Genomic DNA, 26821 nt, shown 5'->3' with positions numbered 1-26821 from the left:
AACAGGCTGCTTCAGGAATGCCCATGGGAGCCTGGCTGTCCCACTCTCAGGTTGTTCACTGCTCCAGCTGTCCAGACACCAGTGCTCTGGGTGAGATGGAAAAAAGGGGAAAAGAAGAGTGAGCACTGATGGAAGAACAAGCGCTGTCCTCGCCCTCTCCTGGCGCCGATGGTACTGCCAGCCAGGGGAAGCCTGCCTGCATTCACACCCCGATGCTTCACATAGGAACTCTCCCACGAAGAGCACAAGGAAGTTCCTGCAGTTTTCTCCATTTTTCACAGCTGGCCTCCTGGGTATTGCAGGCTGGAGACAACATAACTGCGCTGTGTTGTGTTTGCAGGGCACTGAACTCAGTGCCTGAAAGTCCCTTATTAACTGCCTGTATCCAGGATGATTTTTTTGGGAAACACTCTCTGCAGAGAAAGCATTTCCTTAGCCATGGCTAGAGAGGCTGGAACGAATTTTTGTTCTTTACTGGGATCTTCAAGCCTTGTGTGAATGTTCACCTTTTGCCACTCTTCACTAACTGTTCTGGGTCACACACCCCTTGAGCCCATTGCTCTGCCCCACTCACACAAATGCCTTGCCTGAGGAAGTGCCCAGGGATGTGGAGAACCGAATTCACCTGTGTTTTGCTCAACTCAACAAATTCTTAATATGAAACAGGTGAAAATGGAGACCTCTGCAACAAAGGTGACCAACGCACACCCTCTCTGTCTCCACCCACCTGGGCTGTACATGAAGGTGTTTTGCAGCCTGATATTCCCTCTGAGTGTTTTTATTCCCCAGGGGTGAGTGGTGCTTCCCACCAGCCCTCTCAGTGCCTACCTCTGTCACAGGCTGGAGGCGTCCTGGGGCTCTGGTGTGCCCAGGAGGCAGTGGGACAGCAGAGCTGTTCCCCTGCCAGCCTCTGGATCTGGATGGGATGGGATTCGCTGGCAGAGCTCTCTGGGGTGGCTGGGGCCTTGAAATATCCTACAAGAGAAATAGCTTTGAATTTAAGCCTTAAATTTTGCAAGTAATAGGTAACCTGAATTCCAGAGCCTTTTTAATTAGCCACATTAACTAATGCACTTCATGGCTTGGAAGCAAGTTTCACACACACACACACTCACTGTTTGTTTGCCTATGCAATACCCATAAACAATATATATATGTGCATGTTCTTGTGCCCATACAAACACACACAGACCCACAAGCAGTTATTATTTGTTTGTGCACACAGCTGTCCCTAATAGGATGCTCAGAGCATTATATTTTCCATTCATCTAATGAATTTCAGTGGAAAGCGTCTCCCAGGGGGAGAAGTTACCCTCACAAGAGCCAGCTGCCTATTGTTGCTCAGGCTCTGTGCTAAGCTGCTGCCTTACAGGTGTTGATTTAACAAACACAGCTGCACTCACGACTTGGAGGGCACCCAAAACCCCTGCAGTCTCCTCAGACTATGCATAAATGCAATGCTGGATGGCTTGGGGATCTATTCCTCTCCAGGGATCTTGCCCTGTGACTCCAGGAAGGACAAGGCAGACTAAATTCCACTGACTGCCAGGTCTGAAGAGCTCCTATAGGAATAGCAAGAGAGCAAATCTGGCAGATGCTGCAAACATCTAGGAAGGACACTGGCACTAGCAAAAAGGGACATGAATTATTTCCACTGTGTCTTCTCCAGCCCGTGGCTCTCCACTAACCCAGAAACAGCAAGGTTTCTTGTGGAAATCCTATGAAAAGTGTTCCATCTAGTAGGGCTGACTGAGATAAAGAGATTGGATGTGCTGGGGAGGGAACACAAAGGAGGTTGTGGGGAACTTGTCAACAAGCAGCTGGGAAGGATACCTATTCCTTATTGACAACACTCAGCTTCCTGCTTTTGTTTTAGTTTTCTTTCCTGCTGAAGTGCCAGCTGTTCACAGGAACAATGGAGCCAGAAACAAACCTGATTCACTAAGATTTGCTTCCATAGGGTTTGTTTTCCTCTGTGTCCTTCAGAGAGAGACTGACTGGGAGCCAGCCTCCTGCTACCAACTGGAACCAAGCCCTTTGCTTCTTTGAGGGCCCCAAACTAAAAATATTTTTTTGCAAAATGGGCAAAATACTAGTCTGAGTGATTTACCATCCTTCCAGTAAGAATGTGGGGTCTGTAGTAAGTTTTGAACAAAGCTGCCAGCAAAAGAAATAAATCAACGCTGTTTCCTTCCAAGCCTCAAAATAACCTCGTGGATAGGATGCTCACATAAGAAGGGGTCAGTTTGGGTCAAGCCTAACAGTTCTCCCAGGGCAAGAGGCTTCACCAGAACAAACCTCCCACCAAACAGCATCCACAGGACAGCAGCACGACTCCATACCTGAGAAGTTGGAGGTTTGGGAGCAGGAGGTGCTGGCCTGCTTGGGGGTGTCCTGCGGGGAATGTCCTTTGGAAGTGCCGGCTGCGCTGGTCCCATGGGCTGCCCCACGCTGCAGCTGTGGCTGCCAGAGAAGGTGGGTGGCTGCTGCCTGTTTATCTGGAGCCCTGGAGCTTGCTGAGAAGGAGGTTTCGGTGGGATTTCAGGGAAGCCAATCACCTGTGCAGAAGAGCCACAAATCCTCAGGTATTTCTACTTCAAACCACCCCTTACATTCGCTGTGACACTTCTGAGGATCTACGTGAGATCTATGACCCACAGAGTAGGAAATATTGCCTGCAACGCCAGTATGTGCTGTCTATGTCTGGTAGGTGTTGATAAGATGGACTGGGACAACTTGGGATCATGAGGCAGAAATGGAAATCAAGAGAACAGAGTAATCCAGGCATCAATGTGACACTTGCAAATAAACCCAGTGGGTTTGCCATTTCTCCAGTTTTGAGATGGGGGATGTGACAGCAGAGGATCTACCAGGAGAGACAAGCAGCCACACAGGCCTGGTCAAATCCCAGCTCCTGCCTTTAAGGAAATCACTAGAAATAGGTGCTACGCTCCTCTACCACTGACTTTCAGCCATGGGTGGTGCCTGTCTATTTAATCCATCCTTTGATAAAACCACTCCCTAACTGCACTGTGAGGGGGAACCACATCCCACAGCTTGGGGCAGCTGCATCTCTGCCCTGCAGGTGGAGGGTGACCCTGCCCCTACCTTCCTCTGCTGCTGGGGGGTTCTCAGCTTGAAGGCAGGGTTTGCGTGCCCAGTTCCAGAGGTGTCACTGACAATGAGAGAAAGAAAAGAATGTTAATGTTTTGATATGTTTTCTCCTTTATTTTTCTGCATTTTCTATTTTATCTTCACTGGAGTGAAAAAATGAGAAGCCAATAGTGACTATACCAACAAACCCTACAATTTAGTGACATTCCTCACAGCAATGTCTCTTCTGTCCTGGCACTGAAGGCAGGACGGGGGACAAGCAGACAAGGCACAGCACTGACAACTTACCTAAACTGAGGTGTCTTCTTTAGAGAACAGATGGCAAATTTATTCCAGCATTTCAGATAATAGAATAAAAACACGATTCCTTTGAGAACAAGAATGGGAGCCAGGATTGCCAGAGTTATCACGACCGCTGAGGAGCCTGAGGGTGAGAAAATAGAGTTTGTTAAATGGGAAACTCTGCTCCCAACTAACTCAAGTCCTTCTGAAGTGACTCTGTAGCAGAGCTGGTCCCACTCACCACCTTCAGGCAGAGGGGGGCCACTGTCCAAGCTTCCTCCTGTCCCCTCCTTGTTGCAGAATGGGGGGGCCCACCCGTGGTTGCAGTGGCAGTTCTTGTTGTTGTTGCACACCTGGAGTGGGAAGATTCAGAGATTTAAGTGGCAGCTACTAAGAAACCTGCAGGTGAAAACAAATGAAGCCCTTGCTGAATTAAACGCTACAGAACAGACTCTACTGGGAGCTGAGTGCCTAGAAATTCTTATCTTCGGGGAGTGAAAGTGCCCTTTATTTTCTCAGAAATTCTCCCTTTCTCCGAAAGACAAGGGTTCTTCAGCTGAAGTGCCAATAACCTGAATTCAGCAGAAAAGCAGCATTTAAATATGCCTTTCTCTTATCTCTAAACTGAAGGACATGAGTTTTCCCTTTCATCGAGTGAAGATTTCTTATTGTTTAGGCTAAAGAGCTTGGGCAATTGGCGTTTATCTTTTCTTTCCATCCCCTGGGGGCACTGGAGAGCAATTTGGGATAAACTGCTCTAAATGTTACTTTTCACTCTTTTTTCTTTAGTAATTCTGATACTTTTTATTCAATCTAAACCGGGCCCAAAAGGTTTTTCTTCAAGATTACTCTTTGTTTTTCATTTATTGCAATTCATATCCCTCCAGCGGACCTCCTTAAATCCTGTGTCATAGGGACACTCATGGACCAGAAAATGCATCAAATAGGAAAGAAATGTGCAAATTAATAACCAAGAAGACAAAGTCCAGAACAAACCAAAGCAAGGTATCAGAACTGAGCTGAACAAGCAGCCACAGAAGAATGGAAGCCCATCCTGCTTCAGCCTGGAGTGGAGATGGAAAAGAAGACACTTACTCCATGCCCATGGCACTTCTTGCTACAGCTTTCAGCATCAAAGATGATGGACACGTTCTGGCAGCGCCCCTCAAAGCAAACCTGCACAGAAAGGAGCCAAAAACTCAGTGTTAGCTCCCTGAGTTATGTACCATGTCACTGCCTTGTGGTACTTTGTGACTTGCAGGTCCCAGACACCTTGGAAACACGACTAATTAATTACCTGGGCAGAATTACAGGAAATTAAGTTAACCTGGTTCCCAAGCAAACAGTTAATCACCACCCTAAATCCCAGTCAATGTGAATCAGAGAGGAGTGAGAGCTCAGCTGGCAATAGCTTGGCCATGCCCACGTGGCAAGTCCTTAAAGGAGCTCTCACATGTCTTGATTTCCAATTGTGTCTCACCTTTAAGCAAGACAGCTTCAACCAACTAGCAAATCCCAGATTTAGCACTGGCCCTGAACTTCATCTGGCAAAGACATAAAGCCTTTGGTGTGTGTCCTTCCATTGCTTCTCTGAAGCCTCTAAGAGATTGTTTTTCTAACAAATACAAAAATCTCCTAGAAAGGCATTAGACATAAAAAATTAATGGCTTGATAACCACAAAGCACATTCTGGGTGGAAAAGTGATACCCTGAACCTCCCCCAAGCCACTCCAGGCAGAACTGTACCTACATGATGGCTCCCACACTTTGTTCCTGTCAGCACCAAGCCAGGATCCAGCATCTCCTTCTCCTCACTGTCGGATCTGTACACGTGGGTCCCCCGGCAGTGCTGCATGTTCACAGTGGTGTCTATGGGCACTGCATTGGGCTGCAGGGGTTTGAAAGCAGAGCTCTGGCACTGGATCTTCCCACATTTAGCATCTCTGATTTCAAAGGAAAGGCTAAAGTGATTATTCCTGGCTTGCTGGATGTTTTGCAGACATGAGCTCTAAATGTGAATTAAAGCAGCAGTGTTGAGTCATTGTTAAATGAGTGGGCACCTCCTAAGAACTATCCCAAGCAACAGTGTCTGATGGATACTGATGGTACCATCTCACAGTCCCCAGGGATGGGGGATGTCCCCATGGATGGCCAACCTCAACGAAGTCAGAGGTAAGACCAAGAAATTTTTGTCTCAGTTAGAAAGCTACATTTAACTCAGAGATTAAAAAAATCCCCCCTTCTGTTGCTTTGGAAGAATATCAACTAGATGTTTGGAAATGCAAAAGGCAGGGAAATGGTGAGCTGGAAGCTTCAGCTGTAAGGGCTCTAAGTCCTACAAGGATGCAGCTGGTTTCCCAGGAGGCAGAGGGAGGGAGCGAACCAATGCACGGATCAGTTTTATCTCCTGGCCCATAATTTTGTAATATATAAAAACATCTTCTCCAAAGGAGCAACTCTGGGCTGCCACCCTGCTTTGTACCTCGTCTCGCACTTCCTGTAATTCCCGTAGATGTCCTTCCCGCAGTTCCCGTAGATGTCTCCGGCAGCATTGACCTTCTCAAAGCAGGCGTCTGGTGCTGGCTGTGCTCCTGTGTGGGAGAGACTCATGTGGCTGCTTCACCTCACCCCATGCCCACCACTCATTTGTCCTTTTCCTGGAATGGTTGGAGCATGAGAAATTTTTTGCTGCCTCCTCCAAGTGAGTAAGGCAGGAGAAGAGGGTCCTCAGACTCTGCTACTGATAGCAGGTGTGGAAGGTACTCCAGCCTTGCACAGGGTGAGGAACAGCAGGGTGCCACATCACATTGGCTGGTTCAAAGGACAGCATTTTTTTGCTGCAGGCAGAGTCCTTACCAGGCCCCCACAGCTGCACACACTGGTCCCTGTAGGTGAGGCACATGCCACTGTAGCAATAGGCCCTTCCTCCGTCGCAGGGAGCCCCATCGATCTGGTAAGAGTTGAGGGGGCAGAACGGGGACTCGCCAGTGCAATGTTCTGGGAGGTCACAGAGCCCTGACCTCTCCCTGCAGAGAGTTCCTGGAGACATCAGCTAAAAAGAGACAGTGGGAAAGCCCAAGAATTACTGCTTGGCTCCTCTGTGGTTTCATGTCTGCACGTCTGTCTGTAGATAAGACAGAATCTTGCGTCTGCCACTTCATCCTCCTTGTCTAAGGTTTTTTGAGGTCTGAAGTGTCTCTGGGACTTCATTAACAGGGTGAACTGTGTAGAATAATTAACAACTGGATCCCTTCCCCAGGTAGCAATGAGATCATGCACAGAATGTAAGGTTGCCAGACCTCATGGGGTCACTGATCCATCTCGCTCTACCCTAGGGTAGGATCCAATTTACCTGAGCCATTTCTGACAGATGTTTGTGTAATCTGTTCTCAAACCCCTCCCTGGTTGGGAAGTTTGTTTCTGTGTTTCCCTGTCATTTCTGCTGGAGACGTTTTCCTAATGCATAACTTATGTCTCCCTTGCTTATGAGTTTACTCAGTTCGTTCTTCTCCTGTCCACCAAACAGATGGAGAACAAAGGGCATTCACAGTTACATCTGGGAGGTTGTTCCAAATGAGTCCAGGTGGGTTTCTGGAAATTGTTTTCCACATGCTCAGGATAGGTCAGTAAGAGCACACAGTCAATGTGCAAACATAAAGATGAGCTTAAGAGAAATGTTTGCCTATGTTCGTTTTTGAGTTAATTTGTTGGCAAATTTGAGATCATTGGCTCCAAAATCAGAAACACATATTAACCAGTTGCTATAAGGAAAGCTGAGATTCAAAATCATACTCTTTGCCAGCAGTTCTTCAGCAAACACCTGAGCTAAAGGAATTCAGCTGCACCACAGAAAAGAGGGTTCAGAGCAAACACAGCATCCAGCCTAGTCCCTGGAGGAAGTGTTTGCTCCAAGAGCTCTGTCTAGATTTCTTGTGGAGCCAATGGAGAGAAATATCAGCTCTGATTCTTCCCATCCCTCAGTGTTTAAGAGAGGCAGCGTCACTTCATTCCAGCAACATTCACAGCTCATTTTAAGCTATCACAGGAGTCTATTAAATTAATCAGCCAGAAGAAAGGACCCCACTAGTTTGATTACACTCATAGCTGTTGCACCTAAAAAAATCAAGCCAGTTGAGGAGTTAAACATTTGGCTGTGTTTTCTCCCCTTCCCCCACCAGTTTTATCCTCACACTTCCACCCCAGTTATTCCCTCTCCTCTTAGGAAAACCCGGAGGTCCCACCTTGCACTGATGGCAGCAGCTGCCATGGGCACATTCAGCACCAGGTTTCAGGGAGCAGGTCCTGGGGTCACAGCAGGGGTTCCTGCACTCCTGGAAGACAGAGAGATGCAGCAGAGTTCAGAGGGCAGGTCTGAGGCTGGCCCTGATGTGTTCCCACACACGATGGATCACACACAAAGTAACACCCTCCCTTCCATGTTATCCTCAAGGTACCCAGCACGAGCTGAATTCCAGCACTGCACATCCACCCTCTGATGGGCTGATAGGATACAACTGGTTGTGCTCATCACATCCAGAGAGTCTGGGCTGCTGGTCCCAGCTCCATTTTTTTAATGAGTCAGAGGATGGATATGGAGAAGTGAGATGCAGCGCTAAGAGAAGCCCCATCCTTGTAAAGTGAACTTTTATATGAAACTGCAACATTTGGAAAAATTCTTCCTGGCTATCAGGAAGAATTTCTTCACTGAAGGGTTGTTAAGCATGGGATAGGCTGCCCAGGAGGTGGTGGAGTCCCCATCTCTGGAGGTGGTCAAGAAACAGCTGGACATGGCACTGAGTGCTCTGGGCTGGTTGGCAAGCTGGTGATGGGACACAGGTTGGACTCACTCTTGGAGGTCTTTTCCAACCTAAATGGATCTGTGATTCTGTGACCTAAAATCACTTTTTCATCTCCTTTTTAAAGGAAGTTTAAATCACCTCTGTTCAGCCCTGGACCACACCAACCCTGAGTTCTGGGATGGATTGTGCTACACGCTGTGAAATCAAATGTAATATTTTAGAACCTTGATTTACATTTACATACAGGGAAGATATTTTTGTCTCCTGCACAACTGATTACAGATCACATAACTGTATTTGCAAAACACATAATAAAAACACTGTGTCCCACTAAACCCCAAATAGTTGGACCTGAACAATTGTTACCTCCACCTCTCCACAGTCACACTCCTCCCCCTCTTCCAAGTAGCCATTTCCACATTTCCCTCCACCATACATTCTTTTGGTATCTGGCATATTGGAGAGACACATCCCTCCACCAGACTGCAGATACTTCTCCAGCTCTTGTCTGTTGCACTGGTTGAACACCTTGGGGAATGGGTGCCTGAATATAGACAGGGTAGAAAAACAGGAATACAGATCTGGGCAATGGTTTAGAGAAACAAAAAGGAGCACATGCAAATCCTGACAAGTGCCAAAGGACACAGGTCTCTCCCTGGAATCCTTGGAGATGTGCTAAACCAGATTGTGATTTCCTGTGCCTGCAGTACCCTTGAAGACAAGGTGAGAGTGCACTGCAAGGTTGTTTAGTAATATAATTGCCTTACAAAATAAACTTTATAGAACCAAAATATGTTGAGTTACATTTGACTGTGGTTGCTGACAAGCATGGCTGTCCTTACCTCCTCAATACTGGAGCTGTGTCTTATTCCTAACTGCTTAAACAAGCCTAAGAGTCCAGCACTCAGCCTGTGAGCCTACCTGCTAAAAATAATGTTTAATTTTTCCTATCTACCACCTCATTTTGAAGAATGTGAATATTTTTTGTGACATGAATTATTAATTTCTGTTGCTACAATGCCTGTGCACTCCATGTGTGGCTGTGCATGTGTGTGGATGTTGTGTGCTCTACTTGCATGCCACTATGCTTTCATTTCTCACCCAAATGGCTTTCCTTGGAGGAAATGATGCATATAAAAGAAGATGTCTATGAAAGAAAAAAATCTGTTCAAACAGAGGAAGGCTGGAGAAAATGGTGAATGTGGCTTTAAGTGAAGGCATTCATCTGGCACATTTCGTGACTGAATTGTAGAAATTGTTATGTTTCCTCATCCAAAATGAGATTTTTAATTCCTATGGGCTTCTAGAGCCACTCTTTCTTCCCCTTTCTCTCAAAGACTTCTTTCCTGTTAAACACGGGTTCTCAGAAACCAAGCAGTATTTTTTAGAAAAGGGAACAGGAGAATTTTCCTTTTGCCAGACAGTTCAGAGCTCCACTTCTAAATTACCTAGAGCCAGTCTCAGGCAAGAATCAGTTCCTTGGGAGTTAGGAAATTGCTACTGCTCCATGCCCCAGGGTTTGTCCAGCAATATTTTCTCTATAAACACTGACTCCAGCAGGCAGCAGCGAATCCACTTTCACTCTACATTTCTAGTTCTTACTCCACCAAGGCTCTTATAACAAAGCTCTTTGCATTCCTCCCTAAGCCCATGCAAGAGGAACTCACCCAGTTGCAGAAGCCATGATGCAGCCCCCATCTGCTGCAGGGGTGGTACAGCAGCCAGCAGAATCGTGATTCATGCCAAAGTTGTGTCCCATCTCGTGAGCAATGGTAGCAGCAACACCAATGGCATTATCAGAGTGATCCTGTGCAAGGTCAAAGAGGCACGTCAGCATTTTACCTGTGCACCTCTGGGTCAATGGGGTGAGTGGCATTTCTCATTAGTACATGTAGAAAACATCTATGAAGGCATTCCTGCCTATAAGCAGGTGACTGGAAAACTTCACAGGAAGTACTTTCTTCCTGGGCTTTAGGACGCCTCTATCCTAGGTATTCACTGCTGGCAAGAAACTTTATATTAGGTACTGGCAATTACTTACCATGTTTACTCCTCCTGACTGGAAATCAGAGCACATGGCCATCACGGGAGCCAAGCCTACCGTGGTACCTTTGAAGGGCACACCCCTAAAATCAACCCAGAAAGAGCATGAAATGGCACTGAGGCACTCGGGAAGGCAGGCAGAGAAATGCACCCTGCAGTGCACAGCTTCTTACACAGTGTCAGGGGGACACATTGCCTTTATAATATCTTCCAGCACAGGACATCATAGCAGAGCTACAAAGCCTTAAGGTCTGTTTATCTTGGACTGCTGCTCTGTTTTATGGGCCAGCCAGACAATCCTATTTCTTATAATGGCTTGGTTCCAAAAAGTGCTCCTGCTGAGCTTTGCAACAAGCACAGAAAAGACTATATCTGGATCCTTGGTTGAGTTCTGTTTGTGAATACTTAATTTACCATAAGCCTGATATTTGCCAGCTTGGGGTTCAGGGACTTGAGACCGTAGTAGGCAACACCTCTGAGGTGCAGCCATGCTCTGCTCCTGCCTCTGAGCTGGAATGCTACACCACCCTGACAGCATCTCTGAAATGGGAGCCCTGGAAATTGTGCTCAGGACATGACCAGGTGGAGAGGAAATACAGTAATGTTAAAGGGAAAAAAACCCAAACAAAGAAAACAAGGGAAAAGGCATAATATCTCTGCATTTCATGTCCTACAGGTCCTCCTACTCATCCTGGTGAATGAGTTTCCATGGAAGAGGTAAGGGGATCTGAGAACTGCTGCAAATTTTTCTTCCAATGCCATCTGCATTGCCAGCCAGGCTACTGGCCCTGACGAGATCAGTGGGCCACCAGCCACAGGCCATCCCCAGCTGGGTCCCAGCACCAGGGCTCTGTGTATCAGTGGGATGGGTTAGGAATGAATGCTTTCCACAAAGCCACTTTGAATCTCGGAAGGACATCATGGTGCAAACTGATTTCCCACCCACCCAAGCCACTTGCCAGAAACAGGAGGAATGAGCTTACGTGATTAGTTGGGCATTATCATGTTTTCTGTGCAGCCTCTCTTTGCTACTCCAAGCCAGAAAGGACTTGAGGGTGGAGTAGGGATTCTCTGTTACATCACATTTATTCTCGTAATTCCAGATCTCCAGCCCCACCAAGGCAATCCGGATATTTAAGGCCCTGTAAAACTAAGGTACAGAAAAGAAAAGAGATGATAAAATAAGCACCATGAAGTTATTTTACTGTGTTTTAAATCTTGCATATATCCTGCTAATTGCTACTAGAGATCCACATGTCCAGAGCAGATGCTCCCTCTGGAAATGCATTTCAGCTTGGTGCTGAGCCCTGCAGACAGAAGTGTGCAACCACCACAAACCTAAACTCAACTGAAATAGAGACGATGAACTTTCATTTTTGAAAATGAGAAAGACATAATCTAGAGAAACAAAGACTGGAGACTGACATCATGTTTCATCTTCTGGTATGTTAAAATTCCTGAAAACAGTAAGGGAGTAACTTTCTGCCCATGTCAAGTACAAACAGAAGCATTCATAGGTAGCAGGGTGAAGGGAGTGGTGGAAGGAGTTCAAGGGGAGCAGAAAGGGAGTAGATCTGAAAAGCAGGAACTTTTACTTCAGCAGCACTAGGTACCACTGCAGGGATGACTTCAGAAGGCTCCTTCCAGCTCCACTCCCCAGGTTTTCTACCTTTTCAAGTGAATACCTCAGTCCCTTCTCAAAGAGCGTTACTTAGGTTACGGTTTTTACAGAGATGTAGTAAAACACAAGATGCTCGTGCTGGCTCCAAAGTAAGGAATGGAGATCCCCCCACCCTGTTCTGGATTTGCAACAACACAATTGTTTGGCAGGTGCTCTCCTCAACTCACTGGAGAGAACTGCCAAAACATTATTCTCTCCCCCAAAAAGCCAGCCTTCCTCTGGCCCAACTAATTCTCATATTTCATGATCTGGGCCTTGCTTTCGTCCTTCCACACACCCCCAATCTCACCTTATCTACGTAATTAGCAGCCTCCACTAATTTAAGCTTTGTTGCTTCGATGCTGAAGCGATGTTTCTGAAACTGAACAAAATGAACATGTCAGGCAGCACAAAGGCAACTACAAAGAGCTGAAATGTGTTAAAACAAGCCACATTATTCTGGAAATAAGAAGGGTATTATGAAGTGAAGTCTCCCTGCACTGCACATCTGATTAGAAGCCCACCTGTACATGTATATTCAGAATTCATCCCTGGCACCCCATGGCAGTGATGCTATTCAAGTGGTAGCACAGTGGAGCAACCCAAACTTATCAGTGCCCCCAGAGCCAGTGGCTGGCAAAGAACTGGCAAATGTGCCAGGTAAAATGTGTGATAACAGGACTTCATGTCTGAGGTCAAGGCTGCTGGAGCTCTCATCACATCTCACTCATCCAACCAATTTGCCTATTTAAACCATCTGGCAATGAATGAGTTAATATTAGCAAACTGGTTGGTTCAAAGGGTTAAAGTGGCAAAACGTTCAGATTTTTGTTTAACAGATGACAAAACCTGGGGCTTTTCTTCTAATGAGGGACAGAGCAAAGAAAGGGCAGTTAACAACAGCACCGTGAGGCTCTGTCCCAGTCTGTCTGATCAAATGGTGAACAACATATGGCAGTTCCTGGGTATTATGTGTATCTCAGTATCCCTGGTGTCCTGCTGCCTAACAGAGAAACCAAAATAGGTTCTGCCTCTTTAGTTTTGTTCAGAATAAATTATAGCCCAGAGCACTATGTGGTTTTCCCTACTGGAGTTTCAAGTTGTAAATCATGGGTAGGACCAGCCTGGCTCCCGTCTGTGCTGGAGATTAAACAATCAGTAAAACACTGTGTGGTTTGCACTGTCAGTGTGTCTGGCCTGCTGTCCAGGCTGGGGATGGGGGAGGGATTGCTGACTTCAGTCAGCTTCTTCCAGACCTATTCTGTGATCTGGAGACTTAAAAATGTCTATTTATATATCTGCTACCAGCTCAGAGCAGAGCATAATCACAGTTATCTTCTCTAGAGATTAAGTGTACTGCAGTTAGAAGCACATCACTCCTGGAAACCCCCAAATTTCCCTGTTCTGAAGGCAGACTCTCCCAGCCATAATTAGGACTGAACACTGCTACCTTGCTACCTTCAGCCCTCACCCAAATCACAACCTGCATCTCTCCCTTGGCCAATGGTGGCTGCCAGGACAAAAGAGACCAAGACACAGCTCTCCCTGCCCCAGGAGATGCTGCAGGTGAGATGCTCTGTGCCCAGTGCTCTGCGGGTATGAACACAATCCCATTTCTTACCTCAGCATAATCAGCCACGAGCAGGAGCTCCACGTACTTCGTGGCCTGCAGAGTGTCCCGTTTCACCTGCAGCAGCAGCCACACAGGTTATTGGGTTATTCCCCCAATATTCCCCAAGAAACTCTTCACAAAACATTTTTACAGGCCATTTTTCCCAGTTTGTTTCTCACTGGCCATTCACCCCACCCCATCACACACAGGGACCTCCAAATGTGATTGATTTAGGGCAACCAAGGTCAGTATAGCTACAGCAAGTGCCCACATGCCTGTCCTCCGTTAACCTTTTGTTCCTATATCAAATGCAGGAACAGCTACAGCCCACCACAGTCCCCAACACTCATTTATATCTCTGCTGGAGCCACTATTTCATGATCAGCTTGTAACAAACCCCCTTAAATATTCTCCTTTATTTCACTTTCTGAGCTGTGCTCCTAGAGAACAGCAGGGCTGGGAACAGGTAGGATATTTGGAGCATCATGCACAGACCCAGGCTGAGCCCCGCTCACCCTCTGGCCTGGTGGTTTCATCCCAGTTGTGAAGTCCCTGAGCCAATCTTCAGCTGCATCCCCAGTGCCCTGGTAGGCACAGGCTCCTCTCTTCAACCTCAGGTTGTCCACCCTGTAAATCAAGTGCTGCTCTGGGCTGTTGGGAGCTGGCTCCAAGACATAGCTGGAATTGCTGCTCAATACGATGAGTCCTCTGTTGAAACGGGAAGCAATAAAAGGGAAAGTTAATTACTAACACAGCAACTGGTGACAAATCCTTCTGCTGCTGCTGAGCTCCCATCTGACTCTGGCAAGACACTTATCCTTACCAGGCCAGTCAGTTCATTAATAAAAAGGGTGGGGATATTTTGAGTTCAGAGGGGGAAATCCCTGAGCTTCCATATATTAAAATCCATTCAGTGGGCCTCAAACATTGAGGGGCTATTGGAGCATGTGCTGCAACTTGAGAAGTTTAACATGCAGCCCTTCCTTTAGGGGCAATGTAAGCTTTTCAACCGATAGAAGAAATGTGCCTTTAACAGAAAGGACCTGAAAAATGTGAAGACTTTGTTTGTCAACAGGAAAAACAGAGTTCTCTCTGGGTCATGCGCATAACCAGATGGTTCTGGTTTTCTCAATGAGCATCTTACAGGCAGCAGAGCTGGAAATCTGTGTGTGATGCCCTCTAGAAGATGTGTGGCTCGATGGGCACCACCCACACTGTGCAGGCTCAGTGAGAACAGCCACGTGTGCTCATCTCCTGTGCCTCCCCAGCAGTTAGAAAAGGTAACAAGGAGTTGCCAGCAGACAGTGATGGCTCAGGGGTGCAGGAAGCCTCTGCACAGGCACACTGAACATCTCTGTCCCTCTGGAGTTGGAAGGCAGAGCCTAGGAAAACACAGGCTGGCAAAAGCATGGCACACCTGCGACTGCTTTTGCTTTTGGAGTATTTATTGCAAGCCACAGGTGGCTGCACTGTCCTGTTTATCTCACTGGGCCCTTTGGCTACACTCACTAAGATGTCTCAGGTTTGCTTTGGCAGGGGCTGTTTCCTGGCTGGAGCCAGTCCCATCAGGCTCCAGAGCAGATGACCACTAATGTCAATAAAGCCCGTGTGATGTTTTGGAAACAAACTCTGAACTGGTGTAAATGAATGTAGCTCCTTGGTCACCACAAACTGCTTCATTTAGTCCTGGCTGAGGATACAGACCCCCTTTTCCAGCCAAAGACCCCATTACTCTCAAAGTAAAGGTTTCACACACACAGCCCTGGCACCACCTGGGGAGACAGCAGACAAGGCTGACAACCCAGGAGAGAGCTCAGACTTGAAGACTTTGCCCCAAAACACACACAAATTGCCAGCTGTGAGAGACTGGGAGAAGGTTTCTGCACTAGTGCAGAGCGCTGGGCTGGGACGTGGTGAGTCCTGTCCCTGTCTGTGACAGATGCAGCCCTGAGCCTCTAACAAGAGTCTTTTGCTTCAGTGGACTCTTGAGTTAAACTCACTCATAGCCCCAGTCCACACTGCCAGCACACAGCGACCCAGAAGGGGAACAGGGCTGCTTAGGAGGCCACGGCTACGAACGATACCCCGAGTTTCTGCCTTTTCCCTAACATGCCCCTTTTTATGCCCAGACTGGGTGCCTTTGAGAGCAGGTCTATCCACAGGTTGCTGGGAGCAGAGCTTGGGTAGCAGCACGGGAGCAGAGGCATTCCCAGAGGCATTCCCAGAGGCATTCCCAGAGGCATTCCCAGATTCGCGCATCTCCAGGCACTCACCGCAGCCCCCGGCATGTGCTGAGCGTGACGCTGGAGTGCTCCCAGCCCCGCACGACCCCGTGGTAAAAGCAGTGGTCCTGGAAGGCAGAGGGAGGCAGGGTTGGCGGTGCAGATTTGGGATGGACATGGGACGTGTGCTATTTTTAGGCGTCGCTGAGTCCCGTGCGAGCGCTGCCGGCACTCCGGTAATTGTTCCCTTTCCGCTGCATTTGGCAGCTGATTATCACCGCTGAATCTCTGTGACTCTGCAGCGAAATTTGGCCTTTCAGCTGCCATGCGCTGCCTGTGCCAGAGCATCAAACAGCTCCTTGTTGCCAGTAAAAACGGAGGAGCTTTGAATCCCCAAGGAAACGACTCGGATGGCTGCAGCTTTAGGGCCGACCCAAAGCTTTCTGCCTGTAACAGGAGCTGCCCATCGATGGTAGCTGGCCCTGGGTCAGGCCCCAAGGGATGTGGCTTCAGCCCCAGAGAGGGTGACACCGTGGGCAGTGGGGAAGCCCCCGTCTCAGGGCTGCTGCTGAGACAAAGGCAGCCTCTGGCTGGGACAAGGAGGCTTTGGGGCAGAAACGCCAACATATTCATTACATCCCTTCCCCTCACCCCGGGGCAGCAGTAGGAAAGATGATCTCATGGGGATTTTATCTCTTATTTTTGCTTTGTGACCAATGCATATCTTTGTGCTGCTGCAGCACAGCCAGCCAAGCCTGTGTGAGATCAGTAATTTATGGGTTTTTACTGAACAGGAGCTTATAGGGACTGCTTTTCCCAAAGGCTGGGAAGGTCCCCGGCATGGGGAACCTGGTGGCAAAACTAAAAGCAAGGGGTGAGCAGTGTGAGGAATAAACAATTCCCCAGCACCCAGAGAGAGGGGAGCAATGCTGGCGGCTGACCTTGGCTCTCATAACAGAGCTTGGGCAAAACAGAAAGATGTTTTTACCATTTTTGGGGGATGGAGCAGCTTTCCCACTGGAACTTTGCAGATCAGAAAGCTGGACTTCCCTCCCCTTTAGCTTAAAGCTGTAGGGATCTGTGCCCTCAAATAAAAAGGCTCCGTAGGAAGATGTTCACCTGCTTCTCCAAGTCTGATCTCTGCACTCACCGTGTGGGTCAGGGGGGTGCTCTGGGCTTGGCCAGTCTGGCTGTAGTGGGTCTCGATGTAGCCTGGTGCAAAGAGGTTTCTGCAGACACAGTGGGAGGGGGTGAAAAAAAAGTAAATTAAAAAATAAAGATGGTAAGACCTTTATTTTTATCTGGAGTTCTTTTTTTTAGGGGTGCTGGAAAACCAGCTAGATCCAGCTCTTTCTGAAGTCAGTGTAAATATCCCTGCTGCTGTGAACTGCTGTTGTGGATTTGGGGCAGTCAGTGTTTTCTACCCTTAGTGTGAAACCAACTGCAACACCCCGAGAGGGCAGGTGAGAGACAGGGATTCACAGGACACCAGCTGTGCTCTATCTCTGCACTCTGCTCTCAGCATGTCCCTCCTGCCAGGCACTTGTTCCAGGAGCAGTGGCAGCTCCTGGTGGCCCAGGAGCCATGGGATCCATGGCAGGAGCATCACCACGGGCTGTGCTGCCTGTGCAGAGCACACTGTAATGGCAGAGGGTCAGAAGGTGGGAGCACAGCTGACCTTGCCACATCTATCTCTCCACTGCCCTGGCAGGAGCTGAGCACTTCTCCTGGAGCATATCCGCTCCCGGGAGGGCCCCACAAGCCATCTAAGTGCTCTTTCAAGCCATTTATTAAATTAAAACAATCAGAGAGCCTGTCCCTGAGTTTAATTAGGCACCAAGATCCAATTCCAACAGCTGCAAGTGAACAACTCAATTTTTACATGAGGGCTTTTAAAGACCCCGTATCCCAGCCTCATCACTGACCCTTAATGGGTACAAGTCTCTGTGCAGTTTTCTTTCTGCTGCCAAGTTACGCCCCAGATATACTGGGATTAGATTCAAAGCACCAAGTCCAGCCTAGCAAACACTGCACAGGCCAGTTCAGGACACATCTGGGCGCTGGTGTGAGTCCTCAGCTCAAACCCAGACTGTCTCCACTGCCCATTTCTGAGTACAGTCATAAACCAATCTGCATCTGCATTTCAACTGCTGCCCAGAAGCCGGTTCACATCTTTGTTATAGGAAAATGCTGATTCCCCAATTTGAATTTGTTCATGTCATCCCCATGTACACAATATTCTCCCTGTCTTCAACCCAGGATCAGACCAAAAGTCTATAAAAGGAGCTCCTGTGCACTGAATAGAAAGCATTTTGATTTTGTTCCAGAGGAAACAGCCTTCTCCTTCTTTTTAAACATCTGCATTTGCTAAACAGTGATGTAAAAAAGTACAGCAAGTCAAAATCCAGGCCAAACCAAGAAGGTCATATCCTGTGTCCATCTCAGCAGCCATATAATGTAGGCTTAAAGCAGTTTTTTAAAACAAGAGTTCGACTTGCAAAAATTTGGAGAAGGATCACAGAACATACCCTAGTGATGAAACACAATCCTGCAGCAACCCCATGGCGCTGTCAGGCCACCAAAGTGCCACAGTTGCCATCCATGAGGAGGCCACACACATCCTGGGCAGTGTGTTGTCAGATGCAGCTGCAGCTCAATCCCTTTGCATCCCTGTTTAAAGCATGTCATGCACCAGATTTTAAAACTAAACTGCTAGAAAGAAAGAAAAAAATGTTTCCTTCTATTCTTTGCCTGATTTCTTTAAGCTGGATGAAAAAAGCTGTATCACAAGCAAACACAAAGATTTTTCCATCTGCCTTGGCTTTTGGTACCTGGCAGTCAGATCTTATCAACCTTGAAAGCATCTCTGTTTAAAAAAGGGACTGGGTGCCTGTGATATCTAATTAAATTACATCAAAACAACATGAAACGAAACCTTTTATCAGTGTTTGAAAGTGCTTCACCCACCTGGCATCCAAAGGCTCAGACAGCTGAACAAGTACCCTCAGCTTAATGACAAACAACTGTGCCACTGTTGCGTTTGATAGCATCTGATGTCAGGAAAACAGCAGCTTTTATCTCCACTTTTAAAGTTCAGCATAGCCCAGAAAAGCTCATTTTGTCTCTTTCTGATGTGTTTTTATCACTAAATGCTGTCAACGATCCGAAGGCAAGGTTGCTGTGTTCAGCTGTCCCAGGTCTGTAAACCCAAGATAAGCAACATCCCACAGAACATAATTCCCTTCATCTCCCTGACAGCAGCATCTTGCTCAGCAAGGGTGCAAGAAACAAATATTTAATCAACAGATTGCATTAACTCACAGGAAATTGCCTTGAGCAATGCTCTGGCAGGTATCTGGTCTGTGTCAGGGCAGACAGTAAAGCAGTGTGATCTGCCCTGTGCTGTTAAACCGGGCACCAGCCCGTGGGTTTCCAGTAGCTGAGGCTTCGCACAGCCTGCTTGTTTCATTCCCAAACAAGCACGCTTGTGTTTTCCTCCCGCTCCTTTATTCTTGGAAAGCATTAGCTATGAATAGCCACTTGATCTCCCCTTCAGCATCGCCCATGAGGCTCCTCAGAGCTGTGACTCCTGCCCAGCCCCAGTGCTGAGCACCAGAGCCCAGGTTCCAGGGCACAGGATGAGGCCACGCAGCACAGGGGGTGTGCATGTCCCTTCCTACTTGCACACTCAGGCTACAGCCCCTTCTAGAGTGGATTAAAGAGCTCTGTCTGAATTTTTAGGGACACTTACGCAGCTGCTGAGCTGAGAGCCTGTGGCATCTCCATGTTACAACTGCCAAGCGTCTCTCCACCAGTTGACTCTTACTCTACACCACAGGGTCCCTAAGAAAAGTCCAGTTTCTTGTTCTGAGCATGAAACAGTCCTATTTTGAAGACAGTACCCAGCCTTAATGCAGGGGGGCCCTGGGGCTCTTGCAGCGCTGCCAGAAAGGGCTCTCACAGGGGATTGCACAGGGTGTGGTGGGGAGGGCAGTGAGGAAAGAGGAAATAAAAAAGGACATCTTGCAACACCCTTGGTGTCTTATTTTGAGCCTGTAAAATTTCATTCCCAGCCCAACTCACTTCTTTAGCAAGCACCAAGCTTTCCACCAAACTGTAAATAAACAACAAACAAACCTTGCCACCAAGAGTGCACCAGAGTTATCAGCCAGTCTTGACTCTCTTTTCCATGTGTACCAGTTGCTGGATAAACAGCAGAGAGACACCCATACCCCAAAACCTTATCTGCCATCATTTCAGGACAACATCCCTGCCTGGCTGAACAGCTGATTCCAGGGGAGCTCAGCCCTGCAAAGCACTGATAGAAGTACATCACCATTTCCATAAGAACACAGAGTTCACCTCTGTGCTGGAGAAGGAAAATCTGGAAAAAGCAGCACAATGTGATTCTTTCTTCTCAGTTACATTACATGCCCCAGTGACCACCTCTCCAGCAGCTCACACTGAAGCTGCAAAAGTCTGGATGCAAAATAAGATCACTCAAAGGCTTCTGAGATCCAGTCAGGCAGCTGGCAGATCGCTAGCACACATCATCTTCCTAAAAGCCAGCACAGAGTGTCTCATTAGAGGAGTTATCAGCATGAAGAATTGATGAAGTCAGAGAAAAAGCTGGTTTGGGATGGGAGTACCCTCCTTTGCTAAAGCTCAATAGCAGCTGCAGCCGGTTTGAGGCCAGGGAAAGCTGCACACGAGCACTTGGGATGTTCTAGAGAGGCCTCACACCTTTTCAACAGGGACCAGCTTTCAGCAAGGTCAGTCATTCCCCAAGATCCAGCTCAGCCTCCAAGCTCAGGGTGGAATAGCCTGCTCTTGGTAGGATTTGTTCCCCGGAAAGCCTTGGGAGCCGGGTTAAATACAAGTGAGGAAGCCAAACGAAGGGAGAGTGGCTCGGTGCCATAATGTACAGATGGCCTGAGCCGGTTCCTGCTGATGGCTGTCGTGGAGCAGTCCTGGTCCTGCTCCAGCCTGTCAATGATATCATTGTTTGACACAAAGCCCTCCTCCCTGCTCTGCTCCCTGGAAGGGCCCTGCATGCAGAGCTGACAGCACAGAGCAGCCTGGCTCTGCTGGGATGCCGTGCTGGGGAGGTCACATACCTCACTCATGAACTGAGATGGCTCTCAACAGGAGAGGCAGGCTGAAGGCACGGTGCAAACCCAGCTCTCTTGGCAGGCAGCTGCCCCTGTGGCACTTGGGGATGGGGAAAGGATGTGGATTTCAGTTCTTCTGGCCACTGCTGAGGAGCAGAGAAGCAGCTGGGGGAAGAGGGGATGCACAGCACACCCAAACACTCCCAAAAACAGCAGAAGGAAAGTTGGGACCCTGCATGACCATGTCCTCTTGAGGGAGTGCACATTTCCCAGCTGCTCTAGAGAACCTCACCCCTATTTTCCTGATAATGGGAGCAGTTTTGCCTGTAAAACATCACTTGCTAGCACAAGTCTAAGAGGAGCTCAGGTCCCTCCATCCCAGGGGACTGCCATGAACACATTCAGTTGCACCAGCCTGGGATCACCCACAGGCACCCAGAGTGCCCCAGCAGCATCCTGACGCTCTTGCTAATTAGAGCAAGAAGGACTTTTAATAATTTGGTCCCATCAGCAGCCTTGCTTGGATTCATTTTACAGAGGGGCTAGTCTACATGGACAGCTTCCAATTTAGAAAAAAACAGCAGTATCTAGGAGATGGACATGGTTTTTATTTCCTCCCAAAAAAACAAAAGCCAAATCGTCCATGAAGCTCTCACGAGAAACATTGACATTGATTTTTCAGTCATGGGACCAAGAAAAGTGAAGCCTGCAGACTCTTACATGTCTTTCCCTGTCCCTTTCCTCAAATCACAATAAATCTGTCCAGCCAGGCAGCCAGCATCTGGGGGTGGAGGGAATTGATTTTCCCAAGAAACCTGAGACATCAGATTCCCATCTACAATTTGTGGTCCCACTCCATCGCCTCTCAACAGGATCCAAGTAGGGTAAGAAGGGGAATGTGAACTCTTGCCTCTCAGTCACTTAAATATTCCCTAAAGCCAGAATTTATTATCAAAACCTGAAGTGGCCTCATCTTGAACACCACCAACACATGACTCATGACAACACAAGCAGGCAGGCCTGCTTTCTATATCCACCACTAGTGGGAAATGGGAGATTTCAAGCCTCTGGAATATTGCAGTCAAAACCTGGCACTTCATAAAACCAATGAAATCCAATTTTTTTTTTCTTGGTGAGTTCCATCCAGATGAGTCCTGGAGCTCTTAAGCTCCCTTCCTCAAGAGCTTTTGCTAAGAACATATTTATTGTGTAAACACAGCAGTTTGGAAGGAAAAAGTGGCTTCCCATCTATTGAGGTGGAACCAAACAAGCCATTTGTAAGGCCTGGGAAAGCATCACAGACTAAAGACTCTCCATCCCCTTCTCCCACCAACATCATCTGTGACATTCACTGTGTAAATTATGTTACCCAAGCGAGATCTGTCACATAGACCCTTGGCTTACCAATAGGAGCCACAAAGGTTGCCCAGGGAGGAAAAAGGAAATAAAATAAATGGAAAACAGGTTTATAATGAGTCAGTGCACAAAGGATTTAAAAGGCTTCATTTCCTGGTCTCTTCCTCTCTGCCCCACACAGAGGAATCACTGAATATCCCAAGGGAATCAGGAGGCTGAAAAGCAGCTGTGGCTTTCCAGGTCCCACCCCTGTTTTTCTGATGATTCCAAGAGACAGTAGAGCAGGATAAACTCAATTTCCCTCCTTTGCATGACCCCTAACCCCTGCCCATGAAGGAAGCCCATTAGACACTGATGATGTGTAGCCCATCAGTGGAATAATCTCATATATCCTTCCTGCTCAGAAACAGGCAGCAACTTCCTCACTCAGTTTGTAGGAGAGGTCCTGGAAATGTGCAAAAGCAGGAAACACTGAAATACAAGTGACACACAGATCTTTTACTGCACCACTGAGAGCACCAGGCAGGGCAGGACTGCCTGTCACCTACCCAGTGATACTGCTCCCTGTCAGAGTGGCCTGAAAACAACTTTCTGATGGCTCCACAGGTCAGACCACATGAGCTCTGGACCTCCTTTGCTGTGTCCTCAGCCAGCTGCTGCACATCTCCCCTGGGGCTCTGCCACCCAGTGCAGTGGCCAGAATAAGGAGCTGAAACAAACAGCCCCAGGCTGTCCCAGGGACACCCCCTGGAGCAGCCTCCACTACCCTTGGGAGAGGAGAGGAGAGGAGAGGAGAGGAGAGGAGAGGAGAGGAGAGGAGAGGAGAGGAGAGGAGAGGAGAGGAGAGGAGAGGAGAGGAGAGGAGAGGAGAGGAGAGGAGAGGAGAGGAGAGGAGAGGAGAGGAGAGGAGAGGAGAGGAGAGGAGAGGAGAGGAGAGGAGAGGAGAGGAGAGGAGAGGAGAGGAGAGGAGAGGAGAGGAGAGGAGAGGAGAGGAGAGGAGAGGAGAGGAGAGGAGAGGAGAGGAGAGGAGAGGAGAGGAGAGGAGAGGAGAGGAGAGGAGAGGTCTTTTTGCTCCCTTTCCTTCACTGAGGTGAGAAGACAAATTCCATGCAGGTTTCTGCTGTGGAAATGGGAGCTCTCCTCTTCACTAAGAAGAGACTCACACCAGGCAGTGCTGCCACACACATTGAGAGGCTCTCAGCCTCACCCTGCTTGGCTCAAAGCTGCTTTTTATTAACAAATGCAAATGCCTTTTAAAAAAAAGTCACTTTTCATCCAAGGTTTGCAACTCAGATTCTTCCGCTCCTAAGCCCCAGCCAAATTTAAAGCTGCTTTATAGGCAACTCTCCATATATTTGTTGTTTGTGCAGCTTTGAGCTTTCCAATCCCACAGCTGCAGGACATGGTTTTGAGTCATTTAAAACAAGCCTGAGTCGTTTGAGGGACATATTTATCATTATTCTGAAATGTTAATGTGTCATGAACTCTGCTTGAAACTCCAGCATGCTTCTGACTTCTTATCAAACTCCTGAACAGGAAATAATGCAATATTATGTTAACTGCTAATGCAATAATTGTATTCACAAATATATGAAGCCCAAATGCAGATGTGTGATGAGCTTATTACAAAACACAGGGTTGGGCCCAGCTCTGAAGCAAGATATGCAATAAATTCTGTGTTTCACCTCTGTGGATGAACACAATGTCCTTTTCATATGGAATATGAAATTGAATGGTGTGTACATTTCTTCCACATATTGAAACTGGAATGTTTCTTCCAAAGCTAGTGCATCCCTAACAAAGTACAGATCATGACACTTCCCCCACTTTTCAAAACAATTTTATCAGTTGTCTCTCCATAAAGAGAGTGGGGAATGTGTAATGAGGCTGCCTAATCCACCAAGACCATCACCTGAAGCAGTTTCAGTGGCTCGGCACATCTGCTCTCTAGTTTTGGATAAATCATATCCCAACCAAACCCAAATTATGCCAATCATTTCATGTTTTCCTTGAATGATGGGAGTCTGGGATGTGGATACAAGAGTAAAACGTGGGCCAGGCGAGTGCACTCACATCTCTGTGCTGAGCCCAGGGACAGAGGGGGAGCACAGCACCAACCTCAGCAGCAAAGCTGGTTCCCAAAGGCTCCTCTAAACTGGAGCAATTAAATGACCCAGTACTTTGAGGCTTATTTGAATTTAAAAAGCCTCAAGTACCTTCCCTGAAGTTGCAGTTCTCTTACATCCACTTTCATGTGAATCCGAAACCTGGAGCTTAGTCTTTGGACAGCTTTGAAGGGACACTTCCCACTCGGGAGACTTCCCTTTCTCTCCTGCTGCTCGGGCAACAACCTCTTCCCAGAAGAAGTCCTGGATGCTGCAGCTACTCAGGAGCCCAAACCTCAGCCAGAACCTCAGCCTCCCCTGTAAGATAAGCAAGAGCATTGATAAGCTCTTGGGTGCTGTGGAGCAACGCCAGGCTGGGAATGTGAGGGGCCAGGCTGGGCTCTGCCTCTCTCTTCAGCAAGGAGAAGAGGTTTGCCTCTTCTAAAAGAGCACTCTAAAAAATGCTCTGTGGATGCTGATAAATACACAGGGTTCCCAGGGACTTCATCATTCCTCTTTTAATTCCTAATTTAAGTGCCAAAACTACTTCAGCACTTTCACAAGTCTCTGAAAAGTGGAACCTTCCCACTAATTGCATTTTGGGGGTTGTACCATCACCTTTCTTGAGCAAGGACTTGAGGCCGGGCAAGACTCCCACATGAAGCACTGCTCTCTGTGAATCACCTGCATTTTCCACAGAAAACAAAAATTAAAAATCTCCGAACCAGGTGCTGTGTTTCATCAGCACCAGTAAAGGAGATCCATCCTGCAGTGGAAGTGTGTGCACTCATTTCCAAGCCTGTGTGTATACATCTCAATGAATGAAAATACATTTCAGGAAACAAACACAATAGAAACCTTCTATTATTATAACTCTGTTTACTAACACCAGCAATGGGTTTTTCTGTGCTGGAAATAGCACAGCACTGCTCCTGCGAGGCACCTGGAGCTTACATCATGGTGCTTGGAGCACAAATGCATCAACCCAGCAAGGATCCTTTCTCTGGCCAGCTTCAGCTGTGCCAGAAACATTCACTTTTGCATAGCAACTGCAGAATCAGCAAGACCTGACAGTCCTGGAAGGAGACTCCCAGCAGCATCAGTGGCTGTGCTGCTTCCAGGCTCAGCTCAGACCTGGCATGGTACCACTGTCAGCAGCAGCAGCAATTTCTCCAGACAGGACTGACTTAGCAGTGCTTATGGTGCCTGGTCTTATTTTCCCTGCTGAAACCTGCTCAAACACACAGAATTTAGAGCTGTTTCTGTTTAGTTCTACACAGGTGCATGACTGCCCATGAAAAGCATTCAGTTTTGCAGCACTGGAACTCTCAGCAGCTTTCATGGCTTTTTACAGAGAGCACCTCGTAGGAGGTACATGCCTTCCATCAGCCATCACATTCCAGGCTTTACTGCAGACAGTGACAAAAAAAAATCTGGTTTTCCCCCAAAACACCCTGAATATCATTTAGGTTTATGCCCTGCCATCAAAACTAATAAGATCTTCTCTCACTTTGCTCTTTCAGGAGGAAAGCTGAGCCCCCAATCTCTGTGGTTGGGATGTCCATAAAATACATTCAAAATATAACCAAGGTCATTAGTCCCAGGTTATTATTCCTACTGATTCTAGAAGACATCTGGTTGTATTTCCATAGATGATTTTTCATACCCATTTAAAAATAAACACTAACAGTGCAAGTGGACTGCTGAGCAAAGACGAGCTTCTTGCAGCTAAATTCCCAGCTGCTATTCCAGCACTGGAAACTAAAGTACTCACAGGGCAGAGGGGCTCTGGAGTGGCCTCCAGACCAGAATCCTTCTCCCTACCTTAATCTCCTGCAGCTTCTGAATTCAATCTGCGTCACACCCTGCGACAGCACACAGCATTGCTCTCACATGCCTGAGAGGAGGCTGCATTTCACTTAATGCAAAACCAATTTTTCAGTCGAGTTTAGCATGAAGGGCACTAATGGAATTGAAACTGTCAGATAATTTCTCCTAGGAAGCAGAGCAGGACCTCTTTGGATCACAGCAAATGAAATCCTCATTAGAGTCACACTGACTCTAAAGCACTGAGCCATTTGGTAAATAAGGAGTTCCATATCAGCAACATTTTCCAGTTAATGTAGGAAGAATTATGATGCAAAAGTAAGTTTACACACTGAGGGCCAGGTCACCATCTGTTTTTTTTGCTGACAAAGCTCTGCTATAGTGTGCTGCTTGGCTGATTAACATCTGAGGGGACTCAGAATAACCTTGAAATCCAGAGAAGGACTTCCTCATCCTGTCTTTATCAAAACGCTGTTGAAGTCAGTGGAGGTTTTCCTGTTGATCTCACTGTAATCCTTATTCATAATTTAAGTGGGATCACAGTGTGAGGCACAAGCACACTTACCTATTTTTCTCCAGTTCCAAGACAAGCTCCTGGCCTTCTGCCTTTACTGTAACTTCAGCTCGGAGTGGATGCTGTGTGCAAGAGAGAGGCTGCCTGTTACTCACACATCATAGTTATGAACACAC

At 47.5% G+C, this 26821-nt stretch overlaps 1 protein-coding gene across 1 annotated transcript in view; it reads right to left on the bottom strand.

The window, feature by feature from the left end:
* The window catches only part of ADAM19 (ADAM metallopeptidase domain 19), a gene marked incomplete at its 5' end in the record, with an annotated part of 30384 nt that continues 3563 nt past the window's right edge, over positions 1 to 26821 (bottom strand). The window contains 21 exons of the mRNA XM_082291767.1: positions 1 to 86; positions 829 to 975; positions 2343 to 2558; positions 3109 to 3175; positions 3403 to 3538; positions 3641 to 3749; positions 4492 to 4572; positions 5147 to 5339; positions 5879 to 5987; positions 6253 to 6448; positions 7638 to 7727; positions 8562 to 8739; positions 9863 to 10002; positions 10237 to 10321; positions 11222 to 11388; positions 12209 to 12280; positions 13520 to 13585; positions 14026 to 14218; positions 15784 to 15860; positions 16883 to 16961; positions 26697 to 26767. Of these exons, the coding sequence (XP_082147893.1) occupies positions 12 to 86; positions 829 to 975; positions 2343 to 2558; positions 3109 to 3175; positions 3403 to 3538; positions 3641 to 3749; positions 4492 to 4572; positions 5147 to 5339; positions 5879 to 5987; positions 6253 to 6448; positions 7638 to 7727; positions 8562 to 8739; positions 9863 to 10002; positions 10237 to 10321; positions 11222 to 11388; positions 12209 to 12280; positions 13520 to 13585; positions 14026 to 14218; positions 15784 to 15860; positions 16883 to 16961; positions 26697 to 26767 (2547 nt within the window). The 3' untranslated portion in view covers positions 1 to 11. The remainder of the gene's footprint in view (positions 87 to 828; positions 976 to 2342; positions 2559 to 3108; positions 3176 to 3402; positions 3539 to 3640; positions 3750 to 4491; positions 4573 to 5146; positions 5340 to 5878; positions 5988 to 6252; positions 6449 to 7637; positions 7728 to 8561; positions 8740 to 9862; positions 10003 to 10236; positions 10322 to 11221; positions 11389 to 12208; positions 12281 to 13519; positions 13586 to 14025; positions 14219 to 15783; positions 15861 to 16882; positions 16962 to 26696; positions 26768 to 26821) is intronic.

Source organism: Coloeus monedula, assembly GCF_965178545.1.
Source record: "Coloeus monedula genome assembly, chromosome: 15".
Lineage (NCBI taxonomy): Eukaryota > Metazoa > Chordata > Aves > Passeriformes > Corvidae > Coloeus > Coloeus monedula.
The sequence above is the reverse complement of the archived record's forward strand: the minus strand, read 5'-3'. Positions and strand labels throughout refer to the sequence as shown.